The sequence below is a fragment of the Thunnus maccoyii genome, chromosome 15, assembly GCF_910596095.1.
Source record: "Thunnus maccoyii chromosome 15, fThuMac1.1, whole genome shotgun sequence".
NCBI lineage: Eukaryota > Metazoa > Chordata > Actinopteri > Scombriformes > Scombridae > Thunnus > Thunnus maccoyii.
The window spans coordinates 7,380,752-7,397,714 of NC_056547.1; the positions used below are offsets into that span (position 1 = coordinate 7,380,752).

Genomic DNA, 16,963 nt, shown 5'->3' on the forward strand with positions numbered 1-16,963 from the left:
TATATATACACACACACACACACAGACACATACAAGTATCATACACTTACCCTCCTGTCCTGCTTCATCTTTCTCTCCCTGCTTTTGCTTTGACACACGGTCCTCACACTCCTCTCTCTGTTTCTCTCTCCCCGTTTCCTTCTCAATCTCTCTCTGTCTTTTGATTTTTTTTTTTTCCACATGAAAAGGGTGAAGGAAAAGAGAGCCACTAAGCTTTTCTGTTCTACCGGTTTTAGCTTCCCACACGTCGCTTTGGTTTGACTTTACTTGAACATAAGGCTCTTAGGAGAGTAACAATAACTGATTTTCTCTTCCTCCTTGTATAAACGTGGCTTGATTTTTGGGAGGAAAAGCTCTTTAAGGTAGAGCTGAGCTTAAACATGTACGCGCAGGGCCTACCAGACACGCTGAGGTTTTGCAACATGCTGAGACAGATTAGTAAAACATCTCCGAATGGCCAAGATTTTTATAGACAGTTTGTCATCCTACATACTGTCACACAGCTCCCTCATGTTACTAAAATACGCATGTTGCCTGTGACCCGACTGTGACCTGCTTTCTATCAAGTCGTTACATACGTTAGCCTCCCTCAGTTTACAGATGTCATGAACCACATATTCCAGGTGAAAAGAGAGAGAGGATCTTGCACAGCTTGTTAGCTCGCTCACAAGGGCGGACTATAGAGTTTTAAAGTGTGCGAATCATCAGTACAAAAGGGCAACTGCAGAAAAATTAAAAAATCCGGTTCTTTGATTTAAAAAGTCAAAGGTACAAGACTGAATATATAAAAATGTAAGCAGAGAAAAGTACGATTACTAAAGAACCTTTGCTTAAAATTCTGTTGTGTGTGTGTGTTACTATTGAAGGTGAAAGAAGGAGGTGAAATTCACTTTTAGATTCGAGGTCAATTTTGGATTCATTTGGCAACTTTGTGTTTTGTTCCCAACTGCAGCAATGAAGCATTTACAGCTCTGACTTGCTCCACTGACAGGCTTCTCCTTGATGGCAATAGCCTGACCTGAAGCTCAAAAAAATATAATTTCCCAAAGAAGTTATTAAAATTGATTGCCACAACATAAACCTAAACCATAAATCATTATATTATCCTAGAGACTCCTGAGTTCATGCAGTATGTTGAGGAACACTAGGGAATGTACAGTCCTACTCCTACTTTACAACCCTATAATTAGCTACAGTCGCTAGCTACAGAAGCTTACATAGGCCGCCATTCTTTCTGGATTGGCAAGACCGGACAATGACATAATCTGGTTTGCTCAGAATCCCCAGAGCCACCACACAAGACAGTGCATGGAAATGTTAAACTGTCTTTATGAACCTCAATTCCATTACCTCTTTCCTGTCTTTATTTTCCTGACATGATATGAAATAAAAAAACCCACATCCTGTATCAACTGTCTCTCTCTTTCTCACTTTCAGACCCCCCATCTGTGTCCATAGAGGGATACGACAACAACTGGTACGTCGGCCGCTCCGACGCCGTGCTCCTCTGCACGGCCAACGCCAACCCCGCGCCCACCACCGTCACCTGGACCGCGTAAGAATCCGTCCATCTGTGCAGTCGAACCGTCTCGCCTCGCCTCCCTCAGAGAGAGTGACAGATTCTCTAATTATTGCTATAATCACAACATAAGTGCGCACAACAATCGCTCCTCTTTAATGATCATTTCTTAGTAATTTTTTGATAAAAACAAATGCTCTTAACATCTCGTCCTGATAGACAGATGGCGTGCTGTGCTGTGTGTGTGTGTGTGTGTGTGTGGTTTTCTTGATGAATATTGAGCAGGGAAACAGAACGGCTGTTCACATGTCTGTGATTTTCCTCACATTAATGCCGTCTTTGAATATCACAGTCACAAATTCTTTCTCTCTTTTGCTTTTTTTTCTTCCTATATATCTCTTCCAATCTTTCTCTCTTTCATCTTTTCTCTCCCCCTCTCCCACTGATTTGTCTTTTTTTAATTTGTTTTGCTTCATCTTATTTAATCCTATACCTCAAAACATATGCTCTCCTCACTCTTCTTTACTTTTCTCCCTTCCTCTTTCCTCATTCTTTTTTTTTCCTCTGATATCCCTCATTTCCTCTGTCCTTTTCTCCTGCATCCTATGTTCTCTTTTCCTCCCTCCACCCTACCTGATACCCTCTTCACCACCTCACTCCCTCTTTATTCCTCTCCTCTTTCCTTCCCACCTTTTTTATTCCTTTTCTCCTCCTTCTTTCTTCTCTCCAGGGTGTCCGGTCCTTTGCCAGACACGGTGGTTGTGGACGGCAACAAGCTGACAGTGAGGAAGGTGGACGACGCCGTCAACACCACCTTCATCTGCGAGGTCGAGAACAAGCACGGGACCAGCAAGCACCAGATCACCACCATCGTCAACGGTGAGTCCGTCGACCCCGCAGGCGACACACACCCACACGCGTAGATGCTGCACACGTGCGGAAGCGTGCGCAGATGCGCACAACATAGAGATACATGTATATTTACTCGCAAACATGATGATCACACACAGGTGATACAACATCCCATCAAACACAACAGGATCATTTTCTCAAACAGCATGTAATTACCGCCTGCATACACACACACACACTGTTAGCGATGGTAGTTAGCTCATTTTACTCCACACATTATCCTGTGAACAGGTGTACGGTGCAAATGTACAGCGTGTCGTGTGTACCTGGACACACTCAGACACACACGCAGCCATTTGCATGCACAATACAGTCCACCATCTCTCCTCAAACATGCACTTGCACACATGCATGCACAGAAACACAAATCTCTCTCACACACACACACACACACACACACATGCTGGGATCAGGGCTGATCTAAGAGCTGCAGGGATTCTGGTTTCTCTCAATCTCCACATTGGATTTTATTTTTCATGTTTTCCTCCTCGCTGGCCGGCTTTCAGCGAGGCGCGGCGGAGGCTTTTGATTGACCCTTTCACCACAGCAGGGCCAAATTGCAGGACAAGGGCCAACTCCGAATGTTTATAACTTCAGATCGAAACCACTCTCTTGAAACCGGAGTCTATACGGCCGGACTGCGAGCAGGAAACTGTAGCCCTGCTGGACGTAAATTAAATGTGAATAGTGGTTTATGAGTCTGGGAGTAGGCCCTCGTTAGAGTGTTTTGGCCCTGCAGTGAACGCGACAGTGTTGGTATTGTTTGAGGGTTTCTAAATTCTTCCATGGGGTTGGTGTGAGCCAGTTTGCCCAGATTTGTTTTCTTTCTTTCCTTTTTTAATACCAATTCTTTTATTTTGTACCCAATATTCTTTAACATGAACTAACACATCCTTAAGCGTAAGTGCTCTATCTCTCTTCTTTTTCTTTTATCTTTTGATTTCCTCCTTCTGTCTGGTAAGATTATGACGGTTATGTCTGCATGCACTCTTGATCTTTCTGCTGGGTCTTGATTTATGACGTTTGCTAGTCCGGTGATTCAGCTGCTGTTACCACGGTGTTCAGTCGGGGTTTTTTTTTTTCTATCCTCTGCCCTCTGACACTTTCACACATTGATCCGACACACACATACCTCTACACTCAAGCACACACACACACACACACACACACACACACAAACCCGAGAACATGTCCGCTTGCTGAAATGCTTCACTACGCATCAGCAGGCAGGCCTTGAAACCTGTGTCTTTTTTTTTTTTTTTTTTTTATCAATCAGTGTGTGTTCCCGCAGTGTTGAACTCCACACTGCCTGCTTGACTGGTCAAAATGCTTCCCTTCCTTCTTTTACAATTCTTTTTTTTTGTGATGAATTAGTTTGAATAATCACCGTGTTGAGCTTCACAAAAACAAAAAAAACACAACAACAACAAAAAAAATTCTACTCTTTTGCCAAAAGACAGTGAAAAAGCTACATTTAGAAGATCCGTGGGAAATCAGAGCTGGAGATTTGAATTGTCTCCTCTGAGAACAAAGATGCTTTGTAGCCAGGCGGTGTGTTGGGAGGGATGTGTGGGAGGTTCAGAAGAGGCTAAGCTGCTACTGTTCTTGTTGGAAGCGTAGCATTGTGACTGACTCAAAGTATCAGGGAGGGTACTCTTTCCCCCCTTCTAGCACACACAAACACACGCATACTGTAAGCTTAACACACTGAAATCCCTTACAGACACATGTAAAATCCCTCAACGTCCTCACATGGCTCACATACTCACACACACACACACATACAAGCACTTTGAGGACACACACACACGCATATACACACACGTTTTATCTTTCCAAGTACCTGAGATCAAGCCCAGACTTTGTGATTCATCTTCCTCTGTGTTAAATGTGTCCTTGGCGTTTGATGGTTCGCTTGTGTTCCATCTCGGTAAAGTGACTAGTTGGGTATAAAGTAAGGCGAGGTGTGGGTTGACAGAGCACTTTGCTCAGTGAACAAAGATGGTGGCAGATGTTTCTACTGTTTTGTTTGGCATTTTAACCGACACACTCATCCAAAGCGACTTCCTATGAGCAGATAAGGGAGTGAGTGATGTATTGCTCAAGGAAGTCAAGTGACTCTGGCTGTACATGCGCCACCTTGTTATATCTCACAAAAATATCCTCACTACATCTAATTGTATTATTTCAGATTATTCTACACAATATCAGCTGTACAGAATCCAAGCTTTGACCGACCAGGTATTCAATTATTCATTTTACAAGTGTCATTCAAGTTGGTGTCAACGTGCGAAGGCCAGCTCTCCTTGAAGGCTGTTGGACGATTGTGAACAGATACACACCGTGAAAGAAAACAGGAAGAGGAATATATAAATATCTATTTTATTTAACAAAAGCCACAGAGTCAACATTAAGCCGACATTCATCTTACCAGGGCTGCAACTATTGATTGTTTTTTTTCTCAAGTCTCTAAGACATCACAAAACAGTGAGAAATGTCTGTCACAATATTCTAGCGCACAAGGTGATGTCTTTATATCTTATTATGTTCAACATGCATTCAAAAACAAACAAACCATTCAAGTAGATATAATTTAGACCAAGAAAAGCAGCAAATTCTCACATTTAACTTGGAACCATCCAATCTTTTGCATTTTTGCTTAAACAAAATGACTTAAACGACTATCCGATTATCTAAATAGTTGCTGATCTTTGCAGCTGTACATAAGTATAAATGCTATGCTAGCTGGCACGAGTCTCCTCAGCATTACAAACTTCAGCCTACTATACTAACACAGCAAAACATAACTATTAACAAAATATGAGATAGAGAATGGGAATGGCCCAACATTTTTTAAATAAACACCTTACTGTAGTGAAAGCAGGTGAATCATGACCTACAACGATAGCCTCCTGCAAAACTAACTGGGCCATGAACTCGCTCCACTGGGCCGCTATTTAGATTCTTTTTTTATTTTGCATCGTTCTGATACTGAAGCGGCGTACTGGGAAAACTCTCCGTACTCCAGATGGCCAGTCTGCTGTTGGTAGTGAATCACAACACTTTTGTGGAAGTGATCACATACATGGCTGAACTCATTCGGTCTGATACAGTAGGTTAGTTACAAATTAAAGCACACACACCAGCAGTTAAACCACTGAACACACAGGAAGAATTTGTCATGTACCCTCTGTGCTAAAACATGATACCGCCTCCCAGTTTAAACAGTTCTATCAGTCAAAACAGTCAATTCAGGAAACAAGCTGCCAACCTAAACACTAGTAACCAAATAGCTGAATAGACTTTTAAAAGACTGTTTACACTGAGTGAAACATGTATGTATCAAACCAAGCCTTTTTAATTATATTACAACTCAGCTCAGATCTGGTATGTGACATTTTGTACCATGCAATAAATGGCTTATGGTGTTTTTCCATACAGCTAGGAGACCCGTGCTGAGTCATGCAACTGGAACTTCTGATGCTTGCAATGCTTGAATGGTTTTTCATAGGACAGCACTGCACGCTACAAGTTTACCTTAATGATGTGTGCTGGTTTACACACATGACAATAGGTGCATGTTCTCTCTTCTTCTACCATCCCTCCCTGCAACTTTTAAAACTGATCCAGTCAATGCTGAACTGAAAATGTAATATCTTTGTGGTATATCCCAATTTTACTCAACTAAACACTGCCAAACCTGGTGATATATACGCATGGCTTTTTGCAGCCACCGGCTCACAATAGAAGCATCCCAGCAATCGACAGTAGAACGTTTTTAGTACTGGCAGATTTCCCCAAAGGTGCTATCTCTTCTTCTCTCTCAATTTGCGGCTTAAGTGTAGTTGATTATGGCTTATTTTAGGGTGCAGCTAGCATGGAAGTCATCATCATTGAGAGCCCTCCTCTCAGGGTTTTTCACTTACTCAGAAAAGGCTTTCTGTCTTACCGTAACGCGGTGCCTTTTCAGTAAAACCAAAATATATCATTTCTTTGAATTGGAGTGATCTGGCTTTTGTGCAGAAAACATTTGTGTGTCCTGAAGAAAAAACCATTATGAGTAAACCACTTGCCACTAACTGTAGTGATAGAAGCCAGTTCCTCTCAGCGTGAGATCTAAACTGTCAAGCGCGAAAGGCCCTGGCTCTCAATAATGTAACAGTTAATACCCCGGCACTTTGTGTACACAGGCCCAACACACCCCGCTAATTTCCCTGCTGAGAACTGTTAACAGCTCTTCTCTGTTCTGTTAAATGGTAGATGAAAGCACCGTGCTGTCTGGCTTTTTTGCTGCCGTCAAGCAGCCCCGTCACGTGTCGTGTTCCTCCCCCCGCCCTCACCTCCCCTCGCCCCCGCCCCAGCCTCCACCGGGGCTATGACTTAGAGGAGATGGAGGTGGAGGAGGAGGAGGAGGAGGAGGTGCGTGGTTGCAGAGAAAGAGATTGAGGAAGAGAGGCGTGAGGCAGGACGAGGAGGAAAAAGAGGCTTAAGGGGAAGAGGAAGAAAGAAGAGGAGGATGAGGAGAAGGAGGAAGTTGTGAAGGAGGATGAGGAAGAGTTGGAGACAGATGAGCTAGGATGGCACTTTCTGCACTTTCACCTAATAAACACACACACACACATACACAGGGTCTATCTTTTTCTGATGCACCTCAATCTCTCAGGAGTAAACTCTACTTTAAGACAGCCAGAGATTTTTTTTTTCTTAAGCGTTTTGCTGACGAGAGTGAAACTTTTTAAATGAAACGGCTCTCAAACACCGCACACACGCATAAAACACACATACACACATCCCCGCAACCCCACCCTGAAAACCCCATCCGTTAACACGCACATGATGCCAACTATGCATGGCTTGCTTGGTTGCCACGGCGCCAGCTGGATCTGCCCAGCGCACCGTGCACACACACACAGAGATGGAGGGAGAGGATGTTGGCAGAAAAAGAATGATTGGAGTGGAGGATGGGAGTGGATATGAGGTGGGGTGGGCAGCGGGAAAAAAAAAGACCGCAAAGAGATTGCAGAAGGACTGAAAACCGAGATAAAAGAGAGCATCGGGGATGGAGAGAGGGCGAAAAAAAAAATCTGAGAGCGATGGAGAGGCACAAACAGCGGTAACAGCGGGGGGAGAGCGACAGGAAAGTCCTCTAAAAAGTCTGATGACTTCGAGTCCCATTTGAAAGACCGAGCTGGCAGAAGGCTGTGACCCCCTCTGTCCTCTACCCCTCTGCCCATCACTCCACCCCCTTCCCATACATCCAGTCCTTTCATGGGGAGTCCAGCTGGCACTGGGCTGGGGGCTGTTGTTGCCGTTCAAACACACACACACACACACACACACACACACACACACACACACACACACACCCATACACAAAGTCACATCTGAGGGGACCAGTGGAGAAGCATTTCCTGGATTGCCTGCGGCAAGCGAGATAGCTGTCCACTGGAAAGACTCATACTCACTTTGCAGACACACACACACACACACACACACACACACACACACACACATACACACATACAACATTTCACACATGCACACACAGACAAATTGGACCATGTAGCTCTGTGCATAAAATAATCAGATGATCTAGCCATGGGGGAACACGCTGGCACTGAGTCCCTCGGACATAAACCTCAGGCGAACCTCTCTACAGGCTTAATGAAACACAAATACAGTATGCAGATACACACAGACAGGGATGAAGAGTAGTGGAAGAGTTGTAACAGTGTATTATAATTGAAAAATAAATACAATGTAAAATATCTTGATAAAAGGTGAGAAAAAGTAGAGGTTTTTCTTTTAGAATATAAGTCACTGATTTTGCAAATAATTATTTAAAAACTAAAAAATACATGTATTGTGACACATCCTTTGGTCAGAGACCCCGACATAAACCCACTCTGATGTGTCCTGTACAATATAATGAATGTAAGCCACAATGATGCAAAGCAGAATGTCTTTTCCTGTACTTCTTCGTTTTCTTTGGCTCCTCCACGTCTGTTATATTTGCATATCAGGATACCTTCTACATACATACATGTGTTATCATGTGATATACAGTATGTGTACACAGAAAATGTTGATAGAAACGTCCTTTATCAGTGTTTTTCCATCTTTCAGTATGCATACTTCCAGACCGCAAACATCCAAAATAATCAAAAAACAGAATTTGTTTAATTCCCTGGTTTACATTGCTGTTATCTAGCTTCCTGTTATGGAAACCTGCCAAATTCTGTGAGTACATAAAGGTTGTGACATCCACACTCATTAACTCTCCCTGTCTGTTTCACCTACTGACTCTCCTTCATACACACACACATATAAACCGATAGCTAACTACCACGCAGCTGCAGTTTTTCGGGGCTTTCTGTGTATATACGATGTGTTGCTACACTAACAGACAGGAAACGGACGCCTGTTTAGACTACCGCTCAGATCTCATCTGATTTTCACGTCTTGATGGAGCCAATTTAGTTTTCCTCTAGTTAGGGCCCCGGGCTACAGAACTGTAGCATCTGATTGCGCAAAAACGTAGAAAAAAAAAAAGAACAACATGCTGAATATTTCATGTTGTATATGTGGGAGATGTGGGCGTTTCTGGTTTATTCTTTGTGTTAAATCTGGGATCAGTTTGATGGTTCTTTTTATTTGGATATTAATATCTTCACGCTGCCAAAAAAAAAATGCAAAAGAGCAGATGTCTAACTAAAATAACTCTGTTTATTAACACAAATATTGAAATCCACAAGATGACTAACTGTTCTGGTATGCCTTAATTGAATTATAACAAATATTTTGGATAGAGAATACTGTGCAGAGGGATTTCCTCCACAGTGCTATAATATTTGTTTATTCAAATACTTTGGCAAAATTTGGAAGCCGTGCTGTTTCTTTGTTGTTACCTTATTATTATTTCCACCAGTGTTTCCACCGGCAGCACTCATACAGCTGTGATTTATCAAAGCTGTTTGGCTTTCATTGGTTCCTCCAAAGCTGCTGAAACAAACAGTGTTGTCTGAACTCCACTGCAGCACAGCGTGTTGTATCCGTATGTGGTTATTAACAAACGTGTTGTTCCATACAAGAACGGCTGAAAATGATATTAGACTTCACAAGTCATGAGGAAATGTTTTTTTTTTATTAAGATTCTTGTTTTTTTTTTTTTTACTTTTTATTTGAAAGTAAGTTTAAGGAGACAGGAAACACGGCGAGAGACGAGGGTATGACATGCAACATAGGTCCCACCCCGGGTAGGAATCCAAGCGTGACGTCGCGGTTATGTGGTATGTGCTTGAACCATTAGGCCATCGGGGCGTCCTGGAAATGGGTTTTCAGTGGTGTCTTGTTTTCACAATTTTTTTTTGCTAAAATGGGATGTTGTGATGGGATGACACACACACAGAGAGAGGGAAAGGCAGCTCAAAAGTGTCAAATGCTTTATGAATAATCTTAAACTGTGACTGATTCTTCAAAATATATATATCAAAACCAGCAGGGTACAGCACAGGGTGTGTAGGAGAAGAACCAGTGTTTTTATAGGTGAACAAACCATCATACTTTCTGTTATTTTGTCACATGATAGGAGGGGTTGAGGAGCAGATCAATTAATCGTCAATTATGACTTTATATCTGTTTACTTGTACACTATGAGGTGAAAAAAAACAACCTATTTTAACAGAGAAACAGGAGAAGATCAACTGCTGGGTTGAATGTTAAATACTTTTAATAATAACAAATGTAATTTCCATGGTGTGGAAATCCTTTTTAATTTCATTGTGACTTTCAGTCTGCATAATTACTGATCTCCTATCAGCTGCGTTACTCCGTGGTGACAGCTGTGGTGAATCTTGGCAGAAGCACCGACAGACAATCATTTCATACAGATAAGTTTCATTTCCACAGTGAGGTGATTTCCCAGTGAAGTTTATCCCCCAAAAATGAGAATCAAGAAGGAGGGGGTAGGCTCTATCTGTGTAGGAAAAAAAAAACGTACAGTCAGAAACAAAGCGGAGGGAATCTGATGGAAACTTCTAGAAAAAGCTCCGCTGTTGCCCCCTCGGTGTGACTGTCGGGGCAGCGACCACGCAGGGGTAACGTCTGTCAGGGAGATAAGAGCTGAGGAGAGAGCCTCCAGGCTACGGCTTATCACACACACAGACCTGGAGGGAATACACAAACACACATATACACACATGGGGTGGGTGGGTGGGGGGGGGGGGATGTGAAGCCTTCCACGAAGAGAGATTTGAGGCGGGGGGAGGCTTATATCTCACGTCAGTATCACCAGGTGCCCGGCAGCAGTAACTTCAGTCTATTTCTCTATCTGTCTCACAGCAGGATGACCTTCCAGTCAACAGATTACCGCCACCAGTGTGGGGTTCAGAGAGAAAGAAAGAAAGCTTCCCTGTATGTGACATTTCCACTGGCGTGTATTTGTAGTTTATGATTAGAGCTCGTTCAGTGTCTCAGAAAGGGACTGACCCGGAGCAATCATAGGAAACGCGCTCTGTGGTGTTTGTATTAATCGAGCAGCGGTAGAAAATAATCGCCACCATCTCCAGTCGTGTGATTTTTTTTTTTTTTTTTTCCCCACTCGATGACTCGAGACGCAGCTTCATGCTGTAGAGATGAGCTCAGTACTCACCAGCTGTCTGCTCTAGTGGCATTATGGGTAAAATATCAGGCATATTTTGTCGTCTCAGCAACTTTTTCAGGCAGCTTGTCAGGCAGTCTTGATTATTTTTCAACTGTTTGCCTTGAAGGACCTTAAAGGACAGGTTTGTCTTAAAACAATAGTCAGGAGCCCAAATGAGACTTTTTTCTTGCTATAATCATTCCTCGTGTCCATACAAGTCATTAAGAGATCCCTTCATTATGCACATACAGTGTTAGTGGTGGGGAGTAAAATCCACAGCTTTTGTTCCACGCAAAAAAGTATTAAAAAAGTTTATTTGAAGCTGATATGAGGCTTCAGCTGTCCAAATTAGTCAAATCAAGTCAATATCTTTCAAAGTTATTATCTTTTTAGTGCCGAATTTCTTCTTTTTGTTATGATCCTTCCACTGCAGCTTATCAGGAAAACTCTGTCTGTCGAGACACAAAGAGGTTTTTTTTTTTTACTAAAAAGTCTGTAACTGTGGAAGATATCCACTTCATTTGACTAACTCAGACAGCTGAAGCCTTGTATTATCATCAGATAAACTTTTAAATACATTTTGAAGTTTTGAAAACTAGTGCTTCATCGTAAGCACATTTGGAGAGAAACGGTCAGTATGAACAGCAGGAAAGATTACAGCAAGAAAAACCTGTTTCAGTGTTCATTTGGGTATTTGACTGTTGTTTTAACGTCTGAACACAAACTACCATCGAGACATATCTGTACATATACAGTATTAATAACTGACCAAACGATCAGTTTTCAACCACAGCATCATCGGCTGGTGTCAGTTGCTCAGAATTATAGACCAGCTATGTTTCTGTGCAACATTTGATAAACATACAGAGGTCATCTGTAATAGAAAACCCACAGATCACCTACTGTTCTTCACTAATAGTAGCTTAGAGAGACATTAATGCAGTATAACCACAGGATGTGTTGTGTTTTGAATACTGGGCAGCTAATGCTTTTTCTCATGTTCATATTCACATAGTCACTCTCTTGCTCTTTAATTTAGCTTTTTTCATTTTATTTTTGTGTTTATTCGACAGGGACAATGCTCACTAATTACCAGAAAAGCCTAAAATTAGATTAAAATGACACATCTTATAAAATTCACAGCACACACCATAATTAATACTCACAGACTAATACAGTACACATGTAGCAATCAAACAATAGCTCGTTTTAAACAGAGATCCAGCAATACCCCTCATTACGCCGGCTTTGCTTTTTTACAATGAACCAAACAAAGCCGGCATGTTGCTGCCCAAGTGTGTGATTTCAGATAGCATGCAGATATTTCCAGAGGCATGACGTGTAACACAACAGCATCGGCGTCTAGTGTGACATATAACATACGTGTCAGGCAGTGACATTGTTTTCTAAACAATAATGGCGGGTAAACCGAGTGTTGAGGTGCTTTGCTAGCCGTGCACATTTATATCACTCTTCAAACACAAAGTTGCTGTGCAGGTTAGCTGCTAACTGTTTTCTTCAGAGATTGTTAAACCCTCCGGTGGTGAGTCACACACATAACACGTCATCAAGTCGTCACACCCCTGTCCCACCATGCCGGCTCTCCCTTTTACACAGACGTCGATTCGGCTCTTTGACTACCTCCGCTCCCGGCTTAACGCCCCCGCCCGTTCCATGTTTGTATGTTTTATGCAGAGCAGCGACGCGGAATAATGGTGCAACATTCCCGCCTTAAACAGGCTTTATAAAAGGGGCCAATGTCACAACTAGGGATGTGCAGCGATCCCAGTATTTGTATTCGTATCTGTATTTGTTGAGGCAGCAAAATTATTTGTATTTGTATTTGTATTTGAATAAAAGTGGAAAGAGGCTTAAAAATCCTGTTTTTGTTTTTTATGACACTTTTAATTTTAGAAAATTAAAGTGTTACAATACGTGTTCATGAATATTATAAAGGAGGTCCTCACATCGGGTCTTGAACCGCAGTCTCCCAGATCATAGACGACTGCACTGATTACTGAGTTAAAACTTTACTCTCCACCTCATGCAGACAGACCTCTACCTATTTATACACCCATAACACACAGACAGCACACCGTGTAATGTGCAGGGAGGAACTTCAAAGGCAATTATTGCTTTGCACTTTTCATTTATTGCCTATTTTACAACCTAACTTTGTGGAAAGGAGCAGGGGAAAACAGGTTATGGAGAGTCCCTTGTAAGCACTTTGCTATCTCTGGTGAACACCCCCAACAATTTTTTTTTTAAATATTTGTATGAAACAAATATTCGTATAAAACCCACTATTTGTGCTTTGCCGAATAATGTATTTGTATTCGGGTTCACCCCTAGTCACAACACAATACAGAGTGGTTAGAAACAATACATACTAAAGTAAAAAAGGAAAAGAATAGCAAAGGATCAATAGAGACAAACAAAACAGAAAACAGGAAGGCAGCAGAGAAAAGCAACTAGTATCCTACTGTTTATGTTTGATTGTTAACGAGCTTCACAATGACCAATGAAGGAACCTTAAGTTAATTTCCCTAATGTGCACTTGTAGTAAATACTTACAGTAGAACCTCGTGCTGAATGCAACAAATGAATGCCTTGTGTCTGTGGGCTATTGAAAAAAATCCAAGGTGGTAAATCATAACACTTAAATATACAGTTTCTTCTCCCTTGCAGTTACCAAAAAATACCATGTAATACAGAAACTAATTACTCCCCTAATGCAAAGCAGAAGCCGCTTTGGCTCAGCGGAGTGTTGCTTTTTATACAAATAGGTGGGAGTGCGTTGTCCCACGTGTGCCAGCTCTTAAAATAAAAGTGTTTATTCTAATTTTGGGGGTAGTATGGTCTTTAGATGTAAACCTTTTTGTTTATTTTAATCAAAATGTGAATAAACATTACTTAACTGTTCCAACAAGGCGAAGCTACACACAAGTAGCAGCTGAAAGTCGTCGCCGTCCAGATGTGAATTAGAAGTTTTGAACCGTGATGAGGACACTACATTAGAGCTGTGTGGTTCTCTGAAAATATATAACTCTTTGTTGTTAATCACAAAATAGCGACAGGCTGCTTTAAAGAGATTGATAATACATTTTAAAGGTGTAACTGTATCAGTGCAGAACACCTTAAAGAGTAAACTCTCTGTGTAATACTGTGTGTTTGACGTTTCTTTAACATTAGATGATGTACAGTATGTTGTTCAGTATCTTCAATATGCAATGCAAGACACCAGCAGGGGAAGTATAGTATAATATGTGTGTGTGGAAGAGCAAGGTGGCATGGTGAGAAGTCTCATTATTGAAAGGTCAGCGGTTCAGTCCCAGCGTCAGTGAGTGTACCAGCAGCAGTGTGGCCTGTCCAAGACGCTGCATCTCCACTACTTCAGTATTTCTGTTGTCAGCGCTAAAGGGTGAAAACACCCTCATAGTTTTTTTTACATATAAGATTCACTGCTGGTTTGTTTTTTTTTCTTTTAGCTGTTTAATTAAAATGAACAGCTTGGTATAAGTTGCGCAACATTGTGTTTAGCTCAAATGTACCCGAGATTCACGCCACTAATACGAATGCTGCCAGTTTTGTCCACGTGCAACACAAATGGCGACGGTTTCCAAATGTTTGAGGGGCTGATTCGGATCCAAAGAACGCTGCCATTGGAGTCAGACTATAATTAAAGGAAATTGAAGTAGAGTGAAGTAGGTGGATATTTGGTGAAATTTTCTATTCTATGTGGTAGGTACATAAATGACACCTAATTAGGATTAGGCCCATAATTAGCTTAAAATACAAAATACCTCCATAGAGCATAATAGCTCTGAATTTAGAAAAGTGGCTGTGTGGTACATGAACAAATTAGCAGAATTAACAGAGGGGATTAGGCCTTTGATTAACAGAAAATGAACAAAAATAGGGTTCAAGAGGTGAAAATGGAGGAATGGGGAGGGTGCTGGCTGTGCAGAATAAAGTCTTGGTTATTTCTATAAAGTCTCAATGCTAGATTATTTTCTGGGAAATGAGCCAAAAGTTGGTGTTACATTCTCAGCCGCCGGCGGTCCCTTTTTTGTCCTTCAAGACAGTCGCAGCACCAGAGACAAAGAATTAAACAAAAATGTAGTGAACCCTCAAGAACAGAAGGCTTTTTTTATTATTATTACAAAGACAAAGACACAACACCTCTTCTCTTGAAGTGTTTACTGGTGACACTCGTTTTTTGTTCATCCACCGGGTGATTATCAAGTAAAGATCTAGATCAGATAAAGACAAACAGCCATCCTACTAAGTTAGTAAAGATTAATCTAAACATCTGTCTCCTACTAAGACACATAAATAACCCTGTTCTGGTGACATAATTAATTTCATGTGTTGCACAAGAGATATGAAAGATTTGACTGATGCAAGATGTCTGCATTATCTCATATTACCGTCTCTTGTCTCTGGAGTTTTTTTTATATTCTTTTGTTTGATTAAATTGATATTACTTGATTCTGCTGGCAGTTAATGGACAGTTTTGAAGGTCAGGGTGAGATACTGATAAGAGTTTTCTTGCCATTATTTCAATCTGAGCACTGAATTGACCGCAGGGAGGTCTTTGTCGGATAAAATATGTGCATTTTCAGTCTGGAAATGATTAGTAAAATGTCCTCATCCCTTGTGTCCAACCTCATGTGTAGTGGCATGTAGAGGACACACCGAAGGTTCACCCGCTGGGAATTCCCACCTAAAACTTCCCAAACTGGTTTGTTGCATATTCAACTTCCCATCAACCAAACCTGGCCTCTACTTTGAAATGTATCCATCCTGTCGAAACAGCGTGCATTATTGATACGCTACCAGCAGAGTTGGGAATAGGAGCAGAGGGGTAGAAGAGGTTGAGCGTTGCGTGGTATATTGTCTAAATATTTTAAAGAGAGGTACTTGTTTTTCTACGTTCCTTACCTAAATATTTTACGTCTGGGGCTGGTGTGGGTTGATGCAGTCAAGATTTCAAGACTTTCCCCTTTTCACTGCTCCAGTCAAAAGAAAAGGGTGAGCTCATTGATGGAGCTTGAGCTGAGCCAAGGCACTGCTGGTTTCAATCAGGGAGAAGCAGCGTGTGGGTGACCCGTGAATGTATGAACGTGCACGTGCTTACACACGGACCCGTCATATTCTGCATCAACCTCCCCTGGGCTTCTTTCCAGTTCTTCATTTCTCTCTTTTCAGTAGTTGCGGTTTTCTGAATCCGCTATCCAAGTCTGAATCTGCCGTTCAAGTTCTTCAGCTGTCTGGCTGCAGGCAGAATTACATGTAATAGTTCACTACACATATACAGAAACATATATATGATATAATATGGTCTGTCTCCTGTGCAAATGCATTCATTGCGTGGTACCGTCGCATATATAGTCATTCAGCAATTTACATGCACAAACACACACCGTACTTATGTCTCATATTCGCTTCTGCACACAGATTTATTCTGTTATAAGCCCATTCGGTATTGGCCCATGCACAGGCTCATTCTTCACTGGACTCGCAGGGTCAGATGTTAGTTGTGTTACCTGCAGCCGAAGCTAGGCGAGGGAGCGGTCCATGATTACCTCCGCGCTTCTGCTACTACTTTCCATTTCAATGTTAAAGACCCTGGGCCACTGCTCAGTCTCTCTTTTGCTTTTTCTTTAATGCAGTTCATTCCCGCACACGAGTGCAAATACACACACACACACACGCTCATGCTAGTATTTGCAGATACAGTGCATGTGCACAGACACATAGATTTGAACTCTAGAGACATACACACATGCATACATGCACACACACACACAAAGAACATACAATTTGTGTGAAGGGCTTAGTCATATTTCTCATTTCTTTCAGTGTTGTAACTGCAGGCTATTCCCTTC

General features: G+C 41.8%; 1 protein-coding gene across 3 annotated transcripts in view; it reads left to right on the plus strand.

The window, feature by feature from the left end:
* pvrl2l (PVR cell adhesion molecule related 2 like) overlaps positions 1–16,963 on the plus strand; it is a 300,657-nt gene that overhangs the window by 142,237 nt on the left and 141,457 nt on the right. For all 3 annotated transcript variants that reach the window (XM_042434647.1, XM_042434648.1, XM_042434649.1), the window contains exons 5-6: positions 1,438–1,555; positions 2,250–2,398. In XM_042434647.1, the coding sequence (XP_042290581.1) occupies positions 1,438–1,555; positions 2,250–2,398 (267 nt within the window). The remainder of the gene's footprint in view (positions 1–1,437; positions 1,556–2,249; positions 2,399–16,963) is intronic.